Source organism: Protopterus annectens, chromosome 6.part1 (assembly GCF_019279795.1).
Source record: "Protopterus annectens isolate FY-2018-M chromosome 6.part1, PAN1.0, whole genome shotgun sequence".
Classification (NCBI taxonomy): Eukaryota; Metazoa; Chordata; order Ceratodontiformes; family Protopteridae; genus Protopterus; species Protopterus annectens.
In genome coordinates, this window is record NC_056738.1 from 87,126,587 (window position 1) to 87,146,293 (window position 19,707).

At 39.6% G+C, this 19,707-nt stretch overlaps 1 protein-coding gene across 1 annotated transcript in view; it reads right to left on the bottom strand.

Moving 5' to 3' along the window:
* TLK1 (tousled like kinase 1) overlaps positions 1 to 19,707 on the bottom strand; it is a gene marked incomplete in the record, with an annotated part of 2,832,579 nt that overhangs the window by 2,150,427 nt on the left and 662,445 nt on the right. The window contains 1 exon segment of the mRNA XM_044075520.1: positions 4,211 to 4,286. Within this exon segment, the coding sequence (XP_043931455.1) occupies positions 4,211 to 4,286 (76 nt within the window).

The window sequence follows — 19,707 nt, forward strand, 5'->3', positions numbered from 1 at the left end:
ACTAAAAGCCATCTGGTCTCTCTCACCAACCGTGGGCAAATACAGCATTACCCACACAGGCGTGGGTTATTGCTATATTAACACATTCAATATGACAGATCAGTTATGCATCCTGATAAAGCTGGAGGACTGGTCTGCTTGGACACTATAAATTATTGCAACAAACACCCTAATACTGGGTGATTTCAACTACCCTGCCATTAACTGGGAAAACTACTCGTGTACCAACACCTTTGCCTAACTGTTCTTGGAATTCATAACTTCCAATGCTCTGGATCAACTAATCCATAGTCTCACCAGTGACTCCAATATCCTAGACCTGGTCATTACCAACATGGAAAATCATTGCTCCACACCCTATGGCCACCCCCTCGTTGGTCACATCTGACCATAAACCAATCACCCTTGACATCCAACATCCCCCCACCCCCAGTAAGGAAACCTCCGCAAAAAAGTTCTCCAAAGCCAACTTCATGCTACTCAAGTCAGAAGAAACAAACTTCATGGCACCCATGCAGACGGGAACTGAAGGTTCAACTACTGAATCCTACACTAAGGCACTGTACGAGCACATCCACTCATGTATGAATTGTGCCATCCTAAATAGAACCAAGACACTCTCCCCCAAAAAAAGAAAGCCAATCTGGCGGTCCCCTGCCATAAACAAACTTTACAACAAAAAGAAACTGTTGCAGAAAAGAGGAAAATCCCAGGAAGCAAAAAACTCCCTTACCAGCCTCAGTAAGAAGCGGATATCATAAAATCCTCCAAAGCTAGTTACGAAATAAATATTGTCAAAGATTCCAAAGACAACCACAAAGCATTCTATAGCTATGTCAAGAATCTAAATAGCTATGCTCAGGATCTGCTCTGAGCTACAATAGAATGGCAATAAATATACTGATCCCAAAAATATTGCCAATATCCTGGCAGATTGATTTAGTGCCAACTTCACTCCCCTCTCACCCCCTAAATGGCCCATCTCAATACTGAAAGATTGCCAAATTGCGGTAGTAACGGCCACACATGCAAAAACTGCACTCTCCAAAGCTAAGAATACAGCATCCATGGCAACAGACAAAATTCCAGGCTGTGTAGTACATTAACTACAAAATGAACTGGCACCTCACCCAAGTGTCATGTTTAATCATAGCCTCATCTCAGGCTTCGTCCCCATTGAGGGCGCACAGCTACAGTCATCCCATTCCACAAGGAGGGAATCCACCTTGGATCCTGGTAACTACCGCACCATCAGTCTGATGAGCCTGATCTGCAAGGCCATGAAACGTATCATGGAACTTCTAAACAAAGACATTGGCAACCTTCAAACACTGGACCCCACTCAGTTTGGGTTCGTGAAGGGGGGATCTTGTCTCCTGAACCTGACTGACTTCTTGGAATCAGTCTTCAGAGTTGTGGACGAGGGTAAGGCGGTCCACACAGTCTATCTGGACCTCGCCAACTCCTTCAACACCATCCCCTCTGGAATCATAGATAAACTTACTAAGCTGGGCATTTATCCCTACGTCATTCTATGTGTAGCCAACTGGCTTACTGACAGAACCCACACTGTAAAAGTAGCCGACTCCAAATCCATCTCCAGACAAGTGACAAGTGGACTACCTCAAGGTTCAGTCCTGCTTGCACAATTGTTAAACTTTCAACCCCTATCACATTTCAATCTCTATACCATTTAAGTGCACATTTAATGTTCAGTGTTTCGTTGAGACCCGGATAGACATCAGCTCTCAGTTCTATCTGCCATTTAAAGTCCCGGACTTGCAGGAATGCGTCCATGTCCCCTACAAACTGTTATTTTTTTCCAGCGCTGTGAATTTGAATCCTGTGAAGTTTGGGCAAATAGCACTGTGTTTAGCCAAGGCATTCAAACACTTAAATGGTATAGAGATTGAAATGTGATAGGGGTTGAAAGTTTAACAATTGTGCAAGCAGATTTAATGTGTTCCTCTTTCCCTTAGTCATCGTAAGCCTGGGCATCAAATGTGCGCTCAGAAGGTATAGAAATGTGACAGGGTTTGAAGAATTGTGCAAGTGGATTTAATGTTTTTATAGATTTACAACTGTGCAAGTGAATATAATGCGTTTCCTCTCTGACTTTTGCCTTCCCCCCACCCCTTACACACACGCTTCCCAGTCACCAGGCTAGCCCCCGCCGACCCCACCAAATAAACCCACCCCCGGTCTCACTTTTCACGCAGCCTTTCAAGGGGTGATACCATCCGAACCAGCCCACGGGCAGTACCATCCGCATTGACCCAGTCTTCTGGGACACACTATTATTCATATTCTCCTACCCATCAAACCCCGGTTCCATACACTATCATGGGTGGCCGCCAAACAGCCCCCCCCTTCAAGTCCATACCGCATTCCTCCCCCTCAGGTGGCATACCCACACATTTCTCTATACATACACTGATATCCAGGCATAGTAGGACTCTACCTGACTCCTCCACCTTCGTTCGTGTCCTTCTTTACTTACCTTTGGAGGCAAAGACTCGTAAGTTACGCAAAGGAACTATACATAATTTCTGGGTTGGCCCGTCAGGGACGAACCCATATGGGTGTTAACATTAAAATTACCACAGCATGACTCTCATCCTTCCCAGTTCCCCCATATTTTTAATTTTTTTTTTTTTGCTTTTGCACACAATCCCTGTTTGCACATGATCCATTTTTGCACACCATCCCTTTCTGCACACGGCACCACAAGGCTATTACTGTCTGACCAATTTACCTTATGTAACTGCCATTGTAATGTTAATGAAAATGCACACAGCACCCTGCCTATTAACACTTTACTATTGTAAAGGAACAGTAGTTAATTTAAATGGCCTGCTAGAACTAATGTATTTAAAGGAAGTGAAAATGATTGCTCATAGTTATGAAACATGTCTTTCTGAAGAAGTCTTGATAATAAATAAGACTAAAGCGCTAAAGTACTACAAGAGTTGGTGTGATTTACTATTTTTTTGAATGCTGTTTTTGTCACGAAGTTCATTTCTTAGTTAAAATTTCTTCTCTCCGTTCATTTTTTTGAGTGTAGTTAATTTTAGAGATATATTGATATATACATATACACGTGCGCACACAAACATGCACACACACGAGCACACGCATGGACGCACTCACGGACGTGCGCACACACGGACGCACAGATACACACACGGACGCACAGATACACATACACATATACGCGTGCATATTATTGAGAAACAAATTATACTACGTACATGTATGCATGTGCACGCAGTCAAGGATGAATACATTTTCATCTTTATACACACTTTTTTATGTCAGTGCCTCGTGGTGTGTTCCTCTCTCTCAAGAAGAAACAGTCAATAAAGATGATTTTGGCTAGTTTGGTAGTCGCATAAAATAACCAAAATCTTCAGTGTTTTAGGTACCAGAAACAAATTTACCATGTCAGTATAAAAGCTTCCTTGTGTGAGAGCAGCAGATGAAAACTGGTAGATTCAGACTAGACATTCTCTCTTAGTGTGGTACATGGCATCACAGACGTGTTTGTACTCGACAAGCAGGTCCTCAATCATAGGCAAACCACAGAGACCCTCCAAAGAGGTCTCAAAGGTTGAATCTGCTGACATTCCTCCCGAGAAGAATGCAGTCAAGTCAGGAGCGGCCTTAGGTCAACTGGTGCCCTAGGCAAAAGGGCTCCAGGGCGCCACCCACCACACCACCCGGTGCCCTCATCCAGGTCTACCTATACCAAATAAACATTGAAAAAGTGCCCCTGCTAGAGTGATGCCCTAGGCAGCTGCCAAGTTGGCCTATGCCCAAGGCCAGCTATGAGTCGAGTGATAAGTAAGCTACTCTACAGAAGGCCTTAAGCACATGCTATCCAGTGAAGTACACAGTTAACTATAATAAATGGATTCACAGTTATCCTTTCACTTAAGGCAACACATAACTGTACAACCCGAGTCATATTACCTGCTTTTGTACTACATACTTATTTTTAACCTTCAACAGTGAGCATCTGTGTAGCTCTTTCGTAGCTTACAGGTAAATCATACATAAATTTTTTTTTTTTTTTTTTATGACTACTGCTTTGCACCATTAAGTCATCACTATCCAAGTTTTTGCTATTCTCTTGACTTGAGTAGTACCTGACAAAGAGCACAAAAAAACACAGAAATTATTTCATTTACACAGAAATTTCAAATTGTACCTTGACTACTCTCATTGTAAGTATCTGCCTTTCTTTTTCTTCCCCTAGAAGAATCTGACTGTTTCTTTTCAGGAGTCTAGAAATAAGACAATGAAATATTTTCATTTTGACAATAATACAGTCAATTACAACTACACACAATTCTTAACATATTGCAAGCAAGAATATTAAACATTTGTTATCTGTACATAAAAAAATCCTCTTGTTCACTTGTATATGAATGTCACTTCAAATGTTATACATCTGCACAATCACCCACTTCTCCGCTGGAAATTTTTTTTTAAGTATACTGGCAAGGTTGCATGAAATCGCTTTCCTTCAAAAATAACTTTTCAGTGCCAGTTGACACACAAACCAAAGAACAACATCATTTTCAACAGTGACTACCAAAAACATCTTAAAAATATGGTTATACTGCCCTGTATGTCATGCGTGTATACAAGTCATGCAACTTCACCTTCAAAACAAATATAATTAGGAGAGGTACACAGTACAGGTATGTAAGGAAGTCACAGTAACATTAGACCTATGAAAAAATAACCATCAAGGGGAGAAAAAAAAACAATACTTGCTCATGTAGAAAACCAGACAGCTTCGGACAAGCATTACTTGGCACTCAACTAAGACTAGCACAGACTAACAGAGGTCTTAAGGTTTAATGCACTGTTATAGGACTGGTGCCACTTTTAGTTCTTTTATACAAGAATCCCATGAATCACGGAGCATTAAGAACATGGCCAACAGCAGCAGCAGCTTATTGAGAAATATGGAACAATGTAAACAAAACATGCACATCACTAAAATGCACTGTCAAACTTCAACTGGAGGAAGGAGAACAACAATGCATTAATAAATACATTGTTTCTTGAAGGATAAGGGGATACACTGTTAAAGCACCAATGCCAAGCTGATTTAGTACATCATGTTACGGCTGAAAAGCACATTTTACAAACTGCAAAGCAAAATGATTATGTAAAATCAAGGTACATACTGAACACTCAACTCACAACTTACTTAAATCAGCTTGCCATGATCCAGACCACATTACACACCCATTTTTCTTAGAACATATCAAAATTTAAGTCCTGTAAGGGATTGGTGGGTGGGTTCCCTGACTTCTCTCCCTCAAAGATCTACTATAATGTTGAACGCCTCACACCCCTTATGGCACTAAAACACCAGATCAACATTTCCAAGGAGTACTTGCTGTTAGTCTGGTTAAAAGGAAAATCAAACTTGCAGACACAACTCTTTGGAATATAAATTAACAATCCTCAGAATCAAAGCATTCAGGTTATACTCAGTCTCAACTATAGGCTAGAAAATGCAAAAACAGCAGCTTCTTCTTTACCTGTAGGTACACGCCAAGTCATTTACAGCAGCCACAGGAGTCCAAATGGAGAGATGAAAAGTCAGCAAGCAAAGGGGAGATGGTGCTGAAACTGAATTCATCCTCAAGTCTTGGTGAGTACGTCCATGAGCTGGACCAGTTTTTTCAAAAAAACACTGACGGACTATATTCATACAGCATATATCATGGACAGAAGTAGGTCAAAAACCAACAAAGATAGCTAGGTGCACATGACCCAGGATAAAAAAGTGCCCAATCCTGGCAGGTGCACTGGTGCCAGGAGTGGAAAAAATGACAGTGTAGAATCCTCAAAATACGCAAATATTCCTATAATGGGGCCATGCCAAGCCCAGGGGGAAGATGGTCCCCCCGTTGTAGAAGGAAGTAGCAGTCTACAAAAACTGATACGCGAAAGAAGAGCCATAAAGACGACAGAGTGCACTGTTGAGGATAAGAAAGAAAGTATGTATTACTACTATTATGCAAAAAGCTCAAAATTTCCAGGGCACAAGATACACTAAGAAATTGAAAGTTAGAGAAAAGAAAAATACTTCCGCAAGAATAACTGTCAGAAGCTTCAAATATAAATTTGTGGTAATTTATACAACAGATATTTTAAAAACAGTATATAGATCAAGAAACTGATCTGTTTGGAAAAAGAAGCATCTGAAGTACAAAAATGTAAACAGTAAAACCTAGATATTTTTTGAGAAGTATAAGAAACATGGACATGGTAAAGAAAGATTTGATATGGTGCAATATTTATGCAAAGGTGAAAGCCAAATTAATCAACATAAAGAAAGCAGCCCCAAAGACATTTGAAGAGAAAAACAGGCAAAGGCATCCACTTACGAAAATTTTCACAATAAAACATATCACAAAGAGGGAATGTAAAAAAGATGATTAGTAAAGTAGAAGTTAAAAAATAGAAGCTTAAGTTATAGAATGCATGCAAAGTGAAGGATATGATGTAGAAGGTCTAACACAGGCAACAACACAGCATGATGGAACGAGTCCCTAAAGTAAGGAGAAACAGGAAAATCAGGAGACATTTGAAGAAATATGGACATGGGAAAGAAATGGATTTAATGTGGTGCAATATCTACGCAAAGGAGAAAGCAAAAAGTACAGCTGTGTACACTTACCACAAATGTAGATATTAGAGTGTATTCACTGTTGCAGTCATTACATTTGGGGTAATTTGCTGGCAGGTTGCCCTCAGTCAGCCTGAAAAACAGTCTTGGGTCCTGCATTGGTTGCTGTCTCCTCTTCCATGACGTCAGGTCGTCAGGGGTATAAAACATGCAGCAGACGCTATTTTAATCAGTTTTTCTTGCCCCAGATGTCAGCTGCCCACCAAATGGGGAGCAAAAATACATATACACACATACATATATACATACATATATATATATAGATATATATATAGATATATATATATAGATATATATATAGATATATAGATATATATATAGATAGATATATATAGATAGATATATATAGATAGATATATATAGATAGATATATAGATATATATATATGCATGTATTTTAGAACACAAAAATTACACCTCCAACTAAAAGCAAAACACCACAAAGGCTTTTGAGCATACTGAAGGAAAGAAGAGGTATAATAATAAAGAAGAAAGGGGGCTGGCGAATGGGTAACCCGGACCGCAACAGTGAATACACTCAAACATCTACATTTACGGTAAGTGTACACAGCTGTACTATGTTCTTCGTGTTTCACTGTTGCAGTCAATACATTTGGATAGAATCCCAAAGCTATGGATGGGAGGATGGAATTATACAGCATTAGCAGCAGCTATAAGGCACTGCAGGACAGCCGTGGCAAAGCCTGCCCTGGATTTAGAAGAGAGGTAAATGGTAATGCTTTGTGAACATATGAACTGAGCTCCAAGTAGCAGCTTCTAGAATGACTCTGGTATGAACCCCTCTGAGAAAGACTGCAGAAGTAGATGCAGCCCTGGTGGAATGGGATCTGATCCCCTTGGGGACAGGTTTACCATGGTGCATGTACCAGAAACGAATACAATGGCTTATCCAATTTGAAATGGTCTGCTTTGATATAGCCTTCCCCTCTGTCCCTGCTGCAAATGCCACCAGCAGTTGCTCAGACTTTCTTAGAAATTTTGTCCTGTTTATGCACAATCTTAGTTGTCTGTGCACATCCAGTGAATGCAGAATCCGCTCCCGCTTGTCCTGCAGATTTGGGAAAAAAGCTGGCAGATGAATGGTCTGTTTAAGAGCCACACTGGATACCACCTTGGGCATAAAAGGATTGGCCCTGAGGGCCATCCTGTCCGGATAAAATATAATGAAAGGCTCCACTCCCAGGAGAGCCTCTAGTTCTGAAATCCTTCTAGCTGAAGTGACTGCTAAAAGAAAGGCAGTCTTCCAAGAAAGAAATTTTATGTCTACAGTAGCAGCTGGTTCAAAAGGAGGTAGAGTGAGTTTTTCCAGCACAAAACTGAGGTCCCATGCATGACTCTGTGCTCTCCTGGGAGGTCTCAAATTTTTGGCCCCTCTGAGGTACTGCTTTACCAGGGGATGAGAAAACAGAGGAGGCTCTGTGTTGTAATGAGCAGACGCATGGATTTTTATAGAAGAAAAAGATAGGCCTTTGTGAAGCTTCTCCGTTAAATATTGCAACATCTGAGGAATATTGGGCATTGCTGTATTTATTCCTTATGCTTGGTTCCAGGCACAGAATCTCTTCCATTTATCAGCATAAGATTTTCTAGTACTAGGCCTTCTACCTCCAAAATGACATCCATTACAGGTTTACTGAGAGAAGTGACTGGTGAAATTAGTTGATTAGCCATGCTGCAAAATTCAGAGTTTGGAGCCGAGTGTGCAGAATTTGATTGTTCTGCTGAGACAATAGATTAAGTGTTTGAGGCAAGTACCAAGGAGGAAGGTGTGACATGTTCCTTAGAAGCGGGTACCAGTGTTGGCGAGGCCAGTCTGGAGCAATCAGAATAATTTTTGTTTTTTCCTGTCTGACTTTTAGTAAAACCTTGGAGAGCAGAGGCAGAGGGGGAAAGGTATAGACTGATAGGTTTTTCCAGCTGAAGGATAGAGCATCCACTTTCCAAGCTTTTTTGTGACGGGTTCTTGTGCAGAATTTGTCCAACTGGTAGTTTTGGGGAGAGGCAAACAGATCTATGTCTGGGCTCCCCCATTTTCGTGTCAACACACTGAAGATTTGTGGATCCAGTTTCCATTCGTGTGGGTCAACAAGATTTCTGCTTAGGTCATCTGCCAGAGTGTTCTGCTTTCTTGGCAGGAATTGAGCTTGTAGATATATTTAAGTCAAGGCTGTGTTCCACAAGGCCGTGGCTAGTCCACAAAGGGGGTAGGAGTGGGTACCCCCCTGCTTGTTTATGTACTACATAACTGTGGTGTTGTCCCTCTATCAGTAGTTGTCCTGGACGAAGGAAGTTCTTGGAAGGCTGTCAGAGCATTCTGTACAGCTAGCATTTCTTTCTGGATGATATGTAGGTGCATTTGATTTGGGCTCCATTTGCCCTGAATGCATCTCCTTGCCAGATGGGCCCCCCAAGCATAGTCTGATGCATCTGTAGTCAGGGTTTGGGTGGCAGGGGGTAGAATGAATAACAGTCCCTTGTTTTGGTGACAGGCCTCTGCCCACCAAAGGAACTCCCGTTGCAGGCAAGGAATGACAGGAATCATTGTTTCCAGACTGTGACAATGTTGACTCCATAAGCTTTTTAGGTACCATTGAAGTTTCCTCATATGCAGTCTTGCATATGGAATTAGTAGAATGCAGGATGCCGTGAAACCCAAAGCCTGCAGAATTTGTCTTGCAGACAGCTGGGTTTTTGTGGCCACTTGTTTGAAGTATGTTATCAATTTAATTTGTTTGTCTGGCGTGAGGTAAGCCATCTGGGCAGTTGTATTCAAGTTTGCATCTAGGAATGTAATTATTTGAGAGGGTACCAGTTGTCATTTCTTTTCGTTTATGGTGTACCCTAGGCATGTTAGAAGCCTTTTTACAAATGCCAGATGTTGTAGAACAGTGTCCTCGTCCTCTACCTGAATTAGACAATCGTCCAGATAAGGATAAATTTGAATGTTTCTTTGTCTGCAAAATGCAACTACTGGTGCCAAGCACTTTGTGAAGACCCTGGGCACAGTAGATAAGCCAAAGGGCAGTACAGAGAACTGGTAATGCAAATACCCTGCTATGAAGCAGAGGTATCTTCTGCAAGATTCCCTGATTGGGATATGCAGGTAAGCCTCTTTTAAAGTCTAGGGTTACCAACCAGGCATTCTTGCCTAGCATAGGCAGTAGCTGTAATAAGAGTTAGCATCTTGAATTTTGGAATGTCCAGGAAAGTATTTAGAATGATTAAGTCCAGAATTGGACATCATGATTCGTCTTTTCTGGGTACCAGGAAATGTCTTGAATAAAAACCTTGTCCTTTTTCCTTTTCTGGTACTGGGGGAATAGCCCCCATATCCATGAGAGACATGACTTGTTTATGGAAAATATGAAATTACTTTCTCCTGCCAAATATAATGTCACAAACTCTGACCCAAAAGAAACCACAGACTGTGGTAAACAAAGAGGTCAAACAACAAAGCAAGACTTTTAATCCTTTTTATTCTAGCACTTCCTTACACAATAACTTCTGCTTCAATACATCTTCATTAATATGTAAACATTCCACTCTCTTCAATATTGTGCCTTATATGACGAAAGTAGAATAGAAAGTTTACCCAAAGGTCCTTCTAGGTAAAAGTAGATGCAGCAGCAATATGTAGAAAAAACTTCGAAGGACCACCAAAAACGTACAACTCAAACACAATTTATTTAGATAAGGTTAAAACAGGATAAGCGCTTTCTCGTACACCTCTGGTACGCTTCATCAGATCTAATTTCATACATAATAAAAATGTCTTTATATAGTATTATCAATTAGAATTAAATGGTTAATAATTCAATTTATAGGCATTAATTACATTCATTTAGTACTCCATATATGGACATTTCCTGTTGGAAAACAAAAAAACAAAAAATAAAATGCAAAAAATGAAATGTAAATACTTATATATATGTGTAATATTATGAAGAATATGTAGTTCCTATAGAAAGTTAAATTACACATATATATATGACAAATAAATAAAAATCTCAGTGTATAATATGTAAACAAGCTAATAATGATAAATAAGAAGTAGTAATTATACTTATCAATTTCATTCAGAATAATAAATATTCATTATAATTATGTAGTACCAAATACAAATATGAACAAATAAATAAATATTATAAAACGAATTCAAAACTTTCAATAAAAATATATATATGTCCATTAGTGCCTAAATATATATAAAAATGTATAGATAATACCCATCATTAAATAAGGACGTAATTTTTCTTTTGTTATTTTTCTTTTGTTATTTTATGCCACGTCCTTCCAAGACAGGCTTAATACTAACAAATTGATTTAGACCTGGTTCATGATGTGCACACAATTTAAAAATCCATTCTAGTTCTATCTTTTCTAAACTATTCATCTTGTCTCCACCTTTTTTATTTATTTTAACTTTCTGTAAAACTCTAAATCTAAAATCATGTCCAGGGCAAGCTATTGTGTCTTGCTCAGGCATTAAGTTCATCTAATTTTCTCATATCATATTTATGATTGTATAATCTATTCTTAAATTTTCTCGTTGTCATGCCTACATAGAATGCTCCACAAAATGGGCAATCCGCTAGGTATATCAGGTTACAATCATCACAGGTTGCATAAAACCTGGGTATGAATTTAAAATTCAAAGTGGGGTGACAGTATTCCTGTTGGTCTGATCATATTACACATATTACATTTGTTGCAAGGAAACGTTCCATCAACATTCGGGACATGTGCGTTTACCGGTTCATAATTGTCCTTATTTATACAAAGGAGTCTTTTAAGGTTCTTACTATTCTTATAAACAAAGCTTGGTCTATGACCGACAATATTACGTATCTCATGGTCAATTGTTAATACATGCCAATTTTTAGATATAATAGTAACAATATCCTTGTTATCATTCGTAAATCTAGTTATGATGGCTACTTTCTTTTTATTATTATTTTTGTTTCTAGTTAATAGCTGGGTTGAGTTAATATGTCTAGATACACTAAGTGATGTCTCTGTCTGTTGCAGGACTATCTCTTTGTTAAGTTGTAAAAGTTGTCTATTATAGCCTCTTTCTATAAATAGACGTTCTAGGTTGTTAATTTCTTCTATACGCTGGTCAGTATCCTTACAAAGTCTGGAAAGTCTAATTAATTGAGATTTAACTATATTGGTAAATGTAAATCTGGGGTGCATACTATTATAGTGAAGTAGGTTATTCTTCCAGCATGACTTTTTATATAATGTCGTTGTAAGTTTATTATTAGGATCTTTCTTAATTGTAATATCTAAAAAGTCTATACTATAAGAATAGGTATAAGTAAATCTCAAAAACTCAGTTGTAGATTCAAGATATTGTATAAACTCCTTCAATCTATCAGGGGTGTCATCCCAAAATATAAGTATGTCATCTACAATATAATAAAACACTATCAAAAAAGCTGCTATTCAGTAAGTGGGTTCTCTCCCATTGATGTACTACAAGGTTTGCGTATGTGTTCGCACAGGGGGTGCCCATGGCTACCCCCCACTTTTGTGCATATATCTTGTTCTAGAACATAAAGATGTTATTATTAAGAACCATGTCAAGCAATATTCCTAATAGACTGATATCATTATTAGTGAAACTAGTAGTCATGTTCAAAAGCTCATAAATAGCTTGTATTCCATAGTCATTCGGAATACAGGTAAATACATTTTTGACATCAAGACTTACTAGAATGCAGTTCGTAGATATACCATCAACAAACATGGAATCAAGTGTCTCTGAGTTGATAGGTATCTTTGAGAATATAGAGGTTGTTTCGTACAACGATGTAACTTTTTCTACATATACAGATAAACTTTCTGTTACCCAACCCTCACCAACAACTATGGGTCTCATTGGTGGGGGGGGGGGGATATGTTTTTATGAACTGTTGGTAGACCCTTAATATGGGGAATACAAGGTAACTTTATCAAAAGATAGGAATACAAATCTTTGCCGATCTGCCTACATATTAACAGGTCATAAAGATTATCATGTATATTGTTGATAATTTCATCAACCTTAGCTTTATCTATCTCAATACAAGTTGAATCATCATTGAGCATATCAATCATCATCTCATTATACATGTTGGTATCCATCAATACAATCCCTCCCCCCTTATCGGCAGGCTTAATATTGATTAGTCTGTTTTTACATAACTGCAATGCATGCCATTCATCACTAGAAACATTAAAGAAAGTACATTTACGCTTTGATGCAGTAAAGTATTCATAAAAGTCATGTTCACACAGTTTTATGAAACATTCAAGCTGTGGAGACAATATGGGTATAAAGCTACTTTTGCCCTTAAAACAGTTATTGTTGGAAGACATACAATCATTCACTTTTAGTTGTTCATCACGAAACAGTAACTTCAATGCTACATTTCTAATGAATAATCTAATGTCAGTCAGAAGTTCGTGAAGCAAACTGTTTTGCGAGGGTATAAATGACAAACCCTTATTTAAAAGAGATAGTTCTGCTTAAGACAAAGTATAATTGGAAAGATTAAATACCAGAGATGCTAGATTTTTTGACGTCTTCTTCGTTGAACATTTTCGCCCGATATTTTCCGTTTTCTTCTTCCCCGACTGCCTGACCTGCTCCTGGAGGTTGCGTATGTTTTCACAGGGAAGGGAAAAAAAAATGTTCAAGATTCCCTGTATTTACTTTTGGTCTCGCTCCCAGAGGCATGTTCCTCTTCTCCATGGCTGAAAATGCTAACTGGTTAGGGGGCGGTGTATCTCTCGAAGTTCCAGTGTTAAGTAAATCATTCTCAGGTGTAGCAGTCTCCGCTCTCTTCACGGTCACATGAAGCGGAGTAGCACAATCATTAAAAGGACAATGTTCATTGGAAACAAGCTGTAAAGATTCTTGAGAAGGCATAATATTTTGATGTGTAACGGGCTGTTTGCCTTCTCTCTCATTGAAACGTGGCCAAACAAAGACTTGGCCCATAGTAAAGTCTTTGTAGTCACGTTGTAGTTTTTTGTACTTAATTTGTTGTAATTTATCACTGAAAGCCGTGATCTGAGAGTATATGTTGGCCAGTCTTTTTTCAAAAATTGCCCCTTTAAATTTTTCCAAGATATCATTATGCATTATTTCAATTTTATTGCTAAGTTCCGCTTCTATAGGTTTGAAATACTCAATGATTAAATGCATGTATTTATTGCTTAGTTCAATATTAAGTCTCTGCCATTCTTTGAGGAGCTCCGGATGCTTATCCCCATAAGATGGCATACATAAAATCCTCATTCCACGTGGAATGACATGAAAATGAAGGCAAGCCTCCATGTGGCGTCTTTGCCACAAAAGTCTTTGCAATTTATAAAGATTGTCCTCTAGTTCTCTACTCAATGTGTAAAAGTCACTCATATTCTCAACAGCACCTGAATTTTTTATTACTGAAGTTTCTTGTAGCTCCAATCCCAATAACGGATTCAGATGTTGTTCAGCTGAATAATCCCATCCGCGGGAATTGTTGCTTCTTCTAGGGTTGTAATCCAATTCAACCTGTGGATTCTCCATTTTTGTGGCAGCCTTCTATCCAAAGGGTAACTTAACGAAAATATGACGAAAGTAGAATAGAAAGTTTACCCAAAGGTCCTTCTAGGTAAAAGTAGATGCAGCAGCAATATGTAGAAAAAACTTCGAAGGACCACCAAAAACGTACAACTCAAACACAATTTATTTAGATAAGGTTAAAACAGGATAAGCGCTTTCTCGTACACCTCTGATACGTTTCATCAGATCTAATTTCATACATAATAAAAATGTCTTTATATAGTATTATCAATTACAACTAAATGGTTACTAATTCAATTTATAGGCATTAATTACATTCATTTAGTACTCCATATATGGACATTTCCTGTTGGAAAACAAAAAAACAAAAAATAAAATGCAAAAAATGAAATATAAATACTTATATGTGTGTGTAATATTATGAAGAATATGTAGTTCCTATAGAAAGTTAAATTACACACATATATATATATATATATATATATATATATATATATATATATATATGACAAATAAATAAATAAAAATCTCAATATATAATATGTAAACAAGCTAATATGATAAATTAGTAATTATACTTATCAATTTCATTCAGAATAATAATAAATATTCATTATAATTATGTAGTACCAAATAAAATATGAATAAATAAATATTATAAAACCAATTCAAAACTTTCAATAAAAATAAATATATGTCCATTAGTGCCTAAATATATATAAAAATGTATAGATAATACCCATCATTAAATAAGGACGTAATTTTTCTTTTGTTATTTTATGCCACGTCCTTCCAAGACAGGTTTAATACTAACAAATTGATTTAGACCCGGTTCATGATGTGCACACAATTTAAAAATCCATTCTAGTTCTATCTTTTCTAAACTATTCATCTGGTCTCCACCTTTTTTCTAATATTGTGCCTTGTAATAAAGTAATATCACTATTATGCAACATTTTAAAATGTAAAGCAATCATTTTATCTTCCCTTATATTCTTTATATTCCTCAAATGCTCCATGAATTTGATGCAAAATTCAAGTTTTATCTCCCCTATATAATATAACTGACATGGGCACCTCAAGGCATATATAAACTCCCTTGCTTCTACAAGAATTGGTGCCTCTGGGTTCAAACTTAACTCCATTCATACTATGAAACACATGTACAATATGTGTACATATACTGCATTTGTTACAACAAAGTTCCTCTGACTGATGATGTACCTGGTATATCTACAACAGGCACACAATTTACCATGTACTAACCATATCCCTCAATTTTTTCTCCTCTTATAGGAGAAAAAAAAGGTTTCCTTGGCAAAATATTCGCCAAAAACCTATCTTCCACCAAATATTTCCAGTAGTACTCTTATTAGGGTCCTCACTTCACTTTCAATATTATAAACTGACACAATAGATTGAATCCACCAAATTCTTATTTTTCATTCCATTTTCATGTAAAATATGTATCATTGTAATTGCACTTGTTATTACCCTTCACTTTACTACCTAAACTCAATTCTTCCCAAATTCAACTTCGGGCTTCCTGCATGATATCCGGATCATACCCCCTTCTTAAAACCATATTTCTGGTCTGTCCTATCTCACTTAACAGTAAATCCTTTTCTCCACAAAGTCTTGAAATTCGTAATAGTTTCCCGAAGGGTAAGGCCTTCAAAACATGGGGTGGGTGACTAGTAGCGTGCAGATATTACCATCAACAAATTTTCTATGAATATTTGATGAAATACCTCCATTTTCTTTTCCCTCCAAAATGAGGTCCAGATATATGCCGTCTCAGTCAGGCGTTGCCCGTTCGATTCTCAGTTAGAGCGTCTTCTGTGTGGTGACATGCATGAACGGGCGTTCCTTCGTTGAAAGTTGTGCATTAGGCCCGGCAAGCCAGCACGTAAAACTCTACTCCAATCATTAGTAGACTGGGTTTCCGCTGTGGCGACCCCTCACTGGGAAAAGCCGAAAGACAAACAAACCTCTCTGAAGCCCATCAAATGACAGGCCGAAAGGGTTCTTATGCATTTCCAACATCAACTTCATCCCTGCCACCCTCACAAACAAGTTATGTACTCACCATAACATTCGATGTATGTAGTCCATCTCGCCTCACATTCTTACCCGTGGGTTCGGAGTCGAATATCAGCTCCGACTCGGCCGATTTTACTAGCTCAAAGTCTTTCATTGGCTGGGCTAAGAGGGTATCCCATGGTGCACTGCTCCATATCTCCAGATCTAGTTTGCTGCAAAAAAACGTACGCACTCCATACACATCTCACATCCATCTAAACAATAATTAATCAAAGGGACTCTGCAGGTGACAACCTAACCTCCAAATCCTCCAGGCAGGGGGAAGGTGGGAGAGTAAGAATGTGAGGCGAGATGGACTACATACATCGAACGTTATGGTGAGTACATAACTTCTTGATGTTATATGTAGTCCTATCTCACCTACATTCTTACCCATGGGACAGCGTCCCTAGCACCTAAATCCTGGGTGGCTCATAGGAAAATACTCCTGAGAACTGTGGAGCCAAAGGAAGATCTGCCCTTGGAGACCACGTCCAATTTGTAATGAGAAACAAAGGTGTGAGAAGCCCAAGTAGCTGCAGCACATATATCATCCATTGACAATCTAGCTCGATAGGCTGTGGATGTAGAAACAGCCTGCGTGGAATGTGCTTTGACTAGAAATGGCAAATTTTTACCTCCTGCCTGATAGATGAAAGAGATCCAACTGGCTATCCATCTAGACAGCGTGACCTTGGATACCGGAGAACTCAATCGGTTTTCTGAAAAGACAAAAAGTTGGTCAGATTTCCGGATATCTTTTGTCCGGTGTAGATAGAAGCGTAATTGTCTATGTACATCCAATTAGTGAAATCTAAATTCTGCCTGGTTAGAAAAGTGGGATAAGAACACAGGCAGCTCAATGAACTGATTCATGTTAAACATGGAAGCCACTTTAGGAAGGAACGAGGGGTTTGGTCCAAGAGAGACCCTATCTTTATGGAAGATTAAATATGGGGGTTTGATGGGGAGGGCTTGAATTTCTGAGACCCGCCTAGCTGAAGTGACTGCTTTTAAGAATGCTGTTTTCCATGTCAAGAATTTTAATTCACAGGTAGCTGCAGGCTCAAATGGTGGTAGAGTAAGGGCTTGAAGAACAAAATTGAGATCCCAGGGCATGACCGGTTCGGACACTGGGGGACAAAGCAACAGAGTACCTTTAAGGAATGCTTAGCATAGTCTGTGTGCCATGAGACTAGGTTCATTCGCTACATGGAAATTAGTTATCGCCACCAGCTGAACTTTGATAGTGGCTGATGAGTTCCCCTGATAGAACAGCATAGACAAGAACTTCAGAACTGAATCTATTGGAGCCGTGTAAGGATAAATGCCACTAGAACGAGCACAGATAGAGAACCTTTTCCATTTGCTAGAGTAAATCTTTCTAGTGGATGGCTTATGAGAGGACGATAATATATGGACCACTTCCGGTGAAAAATTAGGACGTCTGACTAGCGATGGAAGTGGAGTAGCCAGGCTGTCAACCGGAGTGTCCTCAGAGAGGGGTGGAACTGTCCCAACATGTGCGTCAGTAAATCTGGTAGAGGTCCAGAATCCAAGGTGTGTCCACAATGTATGGTTGAAGAAAGGGGAACCATACTTGACGAGGCCAGTGTGGGGCAATCAGAATCATTCTGCTTCCCAAGGATTGCGCTTTCTGAATCCCCCTTGAGAGGAGGGGAAACGGAGGGAAAGTATAAAGCAGACCGGAGGGCCAATCGTGAACTAGAGCGTCCCTGGGTGATTCCCCCTGTGGGGGGATCAGTGTGAAGTAGTTGCTGCATTTCGCATTGAGAGGGCTCGCAAAAAGGTCACATCAAGGCTGACCCCATCTACTGAAGATTTGCTCTGCAACCAGGCAATTCAGGGACTACTCTTAAGGCATAAGTATTGCTCTGCTTAGCCTGTCCGCTATTAGTTGGACGTCCCCGGAATGCGTGTTGCCACCAGAAACCGATGGGAAGCTATTGCCCAATGCCACACTCGCACAGCCTCTCTGCATAGAGGGTAAGACCGGGTTCCCCCTTGCTTGTTGAGATACCACACTACTGACATGTTGTCTTGAGTGTATTGCAATAGTCCCTAGAGGAAGAACTTCCTGAAGTGCCTGCAACGCAAGAAGCACTGCTCTCATCTCCAGGAAGTTTATATGCAAATGTATCTCGTGTTCCTGCCACGTGCCTTGGACTGTCCTGCTGAGATAATGCCCCCCCCACCCCATCTGGGAGGCATCCGTGATCACCATGGCAACAGGGACGGGAGGAACGAAGGGCTTTCCCCCATTCAAATTGCTGGTGCACAGCCACCAACCGAGGTCATGCTTGCACCTGTCTGAGTAAGATGGGATGAGATAGTGGGAGTCTTTGGAGACACCATTGGACAAAGAGGAGCCATTCAAGAAGTCTCATGTGTAATCTCGCTAGAGGGACCAACATGATAGTTACCGCCATGGTCCCTAGGAGTTGTAGAACCAGTCTTGCCTTCGCTTGTCTCAGGGGCTGCAGCATGTGTATTTGTTGTTGCAATACTGTGATCCTTTCTTGTGGTAAGAATGTTCGCATTCGAATGGTGTCCAACTCTGCTCCTATAAAGGTGACACGCTGTGAGGGCAATAAGGCAGATTTTTCTCAGATTATTGTTATGCCCAGTTGGTAACAGACCAATGGTAGCGTCCCTGGTCTGAACTAGTTGATGCCTGGTGGGGGCGGTAAGGAGCCAGTCGTCCAACTACGGAAACACCTGGATTCCCTGATGTCTCAAGTGAGCCGACACCACTGCCATACATTTGGTGAACACCCTGGGGGCTGTGGTGAGACTAAAGGGCAGGGCTCGAAACTGGAAGTGACTGGCTCCCAGCCGGAAGTGTAGGTGACTCCTGGATGTTCTGCCCATTTTGATGTGGTAGTAAGCATCCTTGAGATGGATGGAGCACATCCATACTGCCTCTCCCAACAATGGGAGAATTGATTGTAGTGTGACCATACGGAACTTCGACTTGTGTATGTAATTGTTGAGTTGACTGAGATCTAGTATGGGTCTCAGGTCCCCTGTTCTTTTCGGCACCAAAAAGAATCTTTAGCAAGTCCCTAATCCGATTTGTTCTGAGGGGACTCGTTGGATGACTCCTTTTTCTAGCAGCTGAGACACCTCTGAGGCTGCTTGATCCCTTTGACTGGGTGGAACGTCTGGGATTTTTCTGATTGGCGGGGGTACTGAAGAGAATGGAATGAGGTAAGCTCCGGAAATTATCCTTAATACCCATTGGCCCTGGGTAATGCTCTCCCAGGCTTCTGGATATAAGGAGATTCGACCCCAGACTGTATCCGGATAAG